Genomic DNA, 6,039 nt, shown 5'->3' with positions numbered 1-6,039 from the left:
AGTCATTGCACTCCAGCCTGGGCAACAAGAGTGAAACTCCATCTCAAAAAAAAAAAAAAAAAAAAAAAAAAGACCCCGTGACATGAGTGTACGTATATAACAAACCTGCATATATACCTCTGAACTTAAAGTACAAGTTTAAAAAAGTAATTACATTGCTTCTTTGCTGTTGTTTTGGTAGAGACATGCTCTTGATATATTGTGCAGGCTGGTCACAAGTGATCCTCCTGCCTCGGCCTCCCAAAGTGCTGGGATTACAGGTAAGCCACCATGCCCAATCTGGATGATCCTTTAAGACATGTGATTCATTTATTTGTATAAAATATGCACAGATCACATATCTTTCATATGCTTGGTTGAACGGTAAGAAATTGCCTTTTTGCAGGTTAAAAACAATAAAACATCAGCAATTTCGAATGGCTCGATGTAACATGTAATTCATAAGTGAATATATATTAAGGGCAGGCACACATTTTAAATGTTTTATTTTTTTGAGACAGAGTCTCACGCTGTCGCCCAGGCTGGAGTGCAGTGGTATGATCATGGTTCACTGCAACCTTGAACTCCTAGGTTCAAGCATCTCCCACCTCAGCCTCCTGAGATGCTGGGACTATAGGCATGCACCACTGCACCTGGCTAGCTTTTCAATTTTTTGTTGAGATGAGGGTCTCCCTCTGTTGCTCAGCGTAATCTCAAACTCCTGGGCTCAAGTGATCCTCCTGCCTCAGCCTCCCAAAGTGCTATGATTACAGGCGTGAGCTACTGTGCTCGGCAACATTTTTTAAATGAGAGGGATACATAATCAAAACCCTGGAGCTCTTAGGTTTGAGACTTTAATTCACGTAACTGCAACAACCAGAGAGCTAAGGGGCCCCCAAGCTCACTGTATCCTTGGTATCAAAAATGTCTGACCCACAGTATATGTGATTCCATTGCTAGCCACAGCTAAGGTGCCTTGTTTCGTATTTGCACTAAGCTGGCCAGGTTCTAAGTAATTTAGAATTAATGTAATGTAAAACTATCATACAACATATATTAATTAATTTTTTTGAGACAAGGTCTCTTTCTGTCACCCAGGCTGAAGTGTAGTGGTGCCATTTCAGCTCACCGCATCCTCCACCGCCCCAGACTCAGCTGATCCTCCCACCTCAGCCTCCCAAGTAGCTGAGACTACTGTCACATGTCTCCAGCCTGGCAAATTTTTTGTATTTTTAGTAGAGATAGGGTTTTACCATGTTGGCCAGGATGGTCTCGATCTCTTGACCTTGTGATCCGCTTGCCTCGGCCTCCCAAAGTGCTGGGATTACAGGCGTGAGCCACCGCGCCCAGCCTCATGCAGCATATTTTAAACTGTGGAGGTTGGTGCCGTCAGAATTTGGACTACGTTTGGTTTGTTCAGGATAAAGTCGTGATTGCACTAGGCTTTATTTGTCAATAAAACTGATTTACCAAGAAAATTAAACAAAGCCAGATGTGATTATTTAGTTTTTATCTCAAGCATCTCATGAAGGAGTAAAGATAAGGCTTCTAGTATTTTTCTGCAAAAACCCAGCAAAATTCAGGGTCATCTGAAATTTTCCCAGGTTTAATTGTTTTTAAGTCTGAAAAGGTATACTTTAAACAAGTAAAAGAAACAATAAAATACAAGCTTTAATTTTTAAAAGAAAAAGTACCCAAATTTGTTCAAAAAACAAAAAAGTAAACATTTTAAAAGAAAAAAGGCACAGAAAAGAAAAACACAAAAAAGGGAATTTTTTTAAAAGACTAAAGCAATAAAAAAACAATTGATATTTGTTACCTTTAGACAAAGGAGAGGGAGAAGAGAATGTGACTTTTACTTTGCAATGTATACCTTTCTATAGCATTTGGATTGCTAAAAGTACTTCCATTCATTACTCCTACTTTTTAAAATACTGGGCCTAGTATGGTGGCTCATTCCTATAATTCCAGTGCCTTGGAGGCCTAGGTAAGAGGATCACTTGAGGCCTGGAGTTTAAGAGTATCTTTAGCAATGTATCAAGAACCTGTCTCTATAAAAAAATTTTTTTAATTCACTGGGCGGCTAGGCATGGTGGCTCATGCCTGTAATCCCAGCAGGCATAGGCGGACAGATGACCTAAGGTCAGGAGTTCAACCCCATCCATCTCTACTAAAAATACAAAATTAGCCAGGAGTGATGGCAGGTGCCTGTAATCCCAGCTACTCGAGAGGCCAAGGCAGGAGAATCGCTTGAAGCTGTGAGCAGAGGTTGCAGTGAGCTGAGATTGTGCGATTGCACTCCAGCCTGGGCAACAAGAGCAAAACTCTGTCTTAAAAAAAAAAAAAAAAATCGCTGGGCATGGTGGCACACACCTGTAGTCCTAGCTACTACTAAGGCTGAGGTGGGAGGATTCCTCGAGCCCAGGAGTTCAAGGCTGCAGTGAGGTATTACTGAGAACTCCAGCCAGGGACAGAGCAAGACCCTGTGTCTAAAATTTTACAAAATAAAATAGAATACTAAAATAAAATAGAAATAGCTTATAATTTTAAAAGAATTATTTTTTAAAACCATGAAAAACAAAAAAACTTTAAAGCAGAAACTAACTCTTCAAAAAAAGTGATTATCAAACATGCTTTCAAAATATTTATTTCAAGTAGGAACTGATATAATGTACTATATATGGGAAGACACCACATGTAAGCTAAGCGAGTAAAAAACTTTCAGGAGTACACATTTGATCATCAAAATATTAAAAACCAAAATAATTTTACATATTTTAATTAAAAATAGTGTCAATCTATTAAAATAACATGCCCCAAACAGTGACCAACTAAGAAGAGCGAAGGTCCTACTCAGCATAAATTCACACACACAGTCCTTACACAGGCATCACACACTTTTTTATCTAATTGCCTCCTAAAAATCCTTATATTTTTGTTGCTCTTGTGGGAATTATTGAGTGGGTTAAGAAAAAGTTTTTAATAAATGCATTTTTCTTTTTGGCCAGGCTTGGTGGCTCATGCCTGTAATCCCAGCACGTTGGGAGGCTCAGGCGGGTGGATCACCGGAGGTCAGGAGTTCAAAACCAACCTGACCAACATGGTGAAACCGAATTTCTACTAAAAATACAAAAAGTTAGCCAGGCGTGGTGGTGCATGCGGTAATCACAGCTATTTGGGAGGCTGGCACAGGAGAGTCGCTTGAACCCGAGACGCGGAAGTTGCAGTGAGCCGAGACTTCGCGTCTGCACTCCAGCCTGGGTGACAAGAGCAAAACTTTGTCACAAAACCAAACCAAACCATTTTTTAAAAAACGGTACTAAGCAACCGCATCTGCCCTTAGATGATAGATTAAAATTGGGGTTTAATATCGAAATCATGTTTACAAAGCAGAAATAGCTAAATAACGAGTCTCAGGCTAAGTAGGAGGTGGAGGGGGTGACTCAGAAGAATTGTCACCTGGTCAGCCAGTGACAATGCCGAAGGAGCTTGGAAAGTTGGCCCTACGAGATAACAACTCTTGTGGACACAGACCTTCTCTTTGTCCAGAATCCTTTCTCAAAAGTATGCGTGAGTGCACCAAAAACGAATCGCCAGGAGAAAGAAAAGTAAAAGCTGACTTCCTGCGGTGAGTGGTGTGCGGGGCCAGGGGCCGTCCGAGAAGCCCCCAGCCTCTGTACACTCAGCAGGGATGCGCAGTGTCCTGGCTCGGGTGTCCCCAGGAGAATGTGGGGAGACAGGTCCCCCAGCAGGGCCCAGGAGACACGGGCAGATTCATCTGGATGAGAAGCACTGGCCGCCCCTTGAGGAGTCGCCGTGGGGAGCGGCCCTCCTCCCAGGGGTCACCCCCTCCTGAGGATCGCGGCCCTCAGTTGATGCCCTGGTCCCTGTCCTTTCTCCCTGGGCCTTTTTCCTGCAGACCTCCCGCCTCCTGGGGCGGAAGATGGAGGGGCGGGGGTCCTTCCTCCGACTCCTCAGCTTCCGAAGCGGACTCAGTGGCCTCATCGTTGTAGAAGTGAATGGTGGCTTGCACGGGGAAACTGGCCAGCACTTTCATCCCGGAACTCTGCAGGTATTCTTGACGCTTTGACATGGGTAAATAGAGTCTAATATTTAAGAAACAAATATGCCATTAATCAACCGGAACCCAGCCCTAAAACCCTTCCAGAGGATCTTTTTCCCAGAAGCAGAGAACTCCCCAGTCTTCCTCTCTCTGATCTTTGCCTTCACAACACACAGTATTTATTTTAAGTCACCAGAACCAGAGAACTGTAGATACCTAATGGAGGGACTTGGTGATAAGCCTTCCCCAGTTCAGAAGTGAGTTATAAATCTGACGGAGCCAGTCCATTTAGACATTCGCAAGAAAAAGGGTGTGTTTCCAGGCAACTGAAAACAGTGAGTTCCAAGATTAGGAGGCTCACTCTGATTAAATAGGGGACTTGACTTCTTGCAGAATTGATTCCCAATTAGGTGAAGCCCCACTCTCCCACCCCACCCTCTGTTCCCTGCAGCACCGGAAATGCTGTAACCCTTTGGGTTCTGGAGGAAATTTACTCTTAACATCTCTGAAACCCTGGTCTGGAGAAGCAGCTCATTTTTCCAGATGCTGCCGTAGAGAAACTGGAGGCACAAGCGCCTGGCTCTGCCAGAATGGAAAAGATGTGCTTAGGAAAAAAGGAAGTAAAAGAAAGAGAAAGAAAAACAAAGTGCTAGGTAACATTTGGAATCCCTAAATTCCAGGTTTTATAGAATTTAGGATTTACTCATGTGGTGAGTATTAAGCTATCCCTGCCCCATAACTCTTTCTTTTTTTTTTTTTTTTTATTGAGAGGGAGTCACTCTCTCACATAGGATGGGGCACAGTGGCACAATCTCGGCTCACTTCAACTCCCGCCTCCTGAGTTCAAGTGATTCTCCTGCCTCAGCCTCCCGAGTAGCTGAGATTACAGGCGCATGCCATCACACCAGGCTAATTTTTGTGTTTAGTAGAGACATTGTTTTACCACGTTGGTCAGGCTGGTCTCAAACTGCTGACCTCAAATGATCCGCTCACCTTGGCCTCCCAAAGTACTGGGGTTACAGGCGTGAGCCACCACACCCAGCCACAATCTCTTATCATTTACTTCTTTTCTTTCTTTTTAGTTTTTGAGAAAGTGTCTCACTCTGCTACCCAGGCTGGAGTGCAGCTCACTGCAGCCTTGAACTCCTGGGCACAAGAATCTCCCACCTGAGCCTCCCAAGTAGCTGGGTCTGCTAATACATGCCACCACGTCCAGCTAATTCTACATGTTTTTTGTAGAGGCAGGGTTTTGCCATATTGCCCAGGCTGGTCTGTAACTCCTTAGCTCAAGTGATCCTCCTGCCTCAGCCTCCCAAAGTGTGGGATTACAGGTGTGAGCCACCATGTCCCAACCTGCTTTCCATTCATTCGTTTGCATTTTTCTCTGTAGTCTTCTGAGGAAGTGAGTTTGTCAATTGATCACTGCTTATTTGCAAAGCTGATTTCAATATCCTTTTTTTCAGGTAGAAGAGAAAAGGGTGAGAGAAAACACCCTTCTATAAATAATCAATAATAGTTTTTTGCTTCATAAGATATTCAATAGACCAGTGGTTCTCGACTTCCAGGGGACATTTGGAAATGTCTGGAGACATTTTTTGTTGTCACAACTGAGGAGAAGCTACTGACGTTTAGTGAGTAGGGGCCAGGAATACTGATCAACACCCTGCAAGGCCCAGGATAGCTCCCACTGTGAAGAATTATCCAGCCCAAAGTGCCAATAGTGCTGACATGGAGAAATTCTGAAATAGACAGAATGTGTATGTTCATCTCTGACAGAAATATAAGCAGAGTTCCATTTCTAGCCATATTTACAATTAGGCATTTATGCTGGAATATTCACAGGTGAATTCCTAGGATGTCTGAGATTTACGTTGAAATATGCTGGGGTGGGCACAGTGGCGTATATCTGTAATCTTAGTACTTTGGGAGGCAGAAGCAGGAGGATCACTTGAGCCCAGGAGTTTGAGACCAGCCTGAGCAACATGGTATCTGAAAAA

The 6,039-nt window shown here is 43.5% G+C and overlaps 1 protein-coding gene and 1 long non-coding RNA gene across 2 annotated transcripts in view; one reads left to right on the top strand and one right to left on the bottom strand.

The window, feature by feature from the left end:
• Nucleotides 1-2,613: 2,613 nt before the first annotated feature.
• RIPPLY3 (ripply transcriptional repressor 3) overlaps nucleotides 2,614-6,039 on the bottom strand; it is a 15,236-nt gene continuing 11,810 nt past the window's right edge. The window contains exon 4 of the mRNA XM_017526224.2: nucleotides 2,614-4,085. Within this exon, the coding sequence (XP_017381713.1) occupies nucleotides 3,848-4,085 (238 nt within the window). The 3' untranslated portion in view covers nucleotides 2,614-3,847. The remainder of the gene's footprint in view (nucleotides 4,086-6,039) is intronic.
• On the top strand, nucleotides 3,520-5,758 carry LOC119470802. The gene is made up of 4 exons (XR_005199774.1): nucleotides 3,520-3,607; nucleotides 3,899-4,074; nucleotides 4,494-4,752; nucleotides 5,506-5,758. It is a non-coding gene; the product is annotated as an uncharacterized LOC119470802 (long non-coding RNA).

Source organism: Cebus imitator, unplaced genomic scaffold, assembly GCF_001604975.1.
Source record: "Cebus imitator isolate Cc_AM_T3 unplaced genomic scaffold, Cebus_imitator-1.0 Scaffold41, whole genome shotgun sequence".
Lineage (NCBI taxonomy): Eukaryota > Metazoa > Chordata > Mammalia > Primates > Cebidae > Cebus > Cebus imitator.
This window is presented reverse-complemented; position numbering and strand designations above follow the sequence as displayed.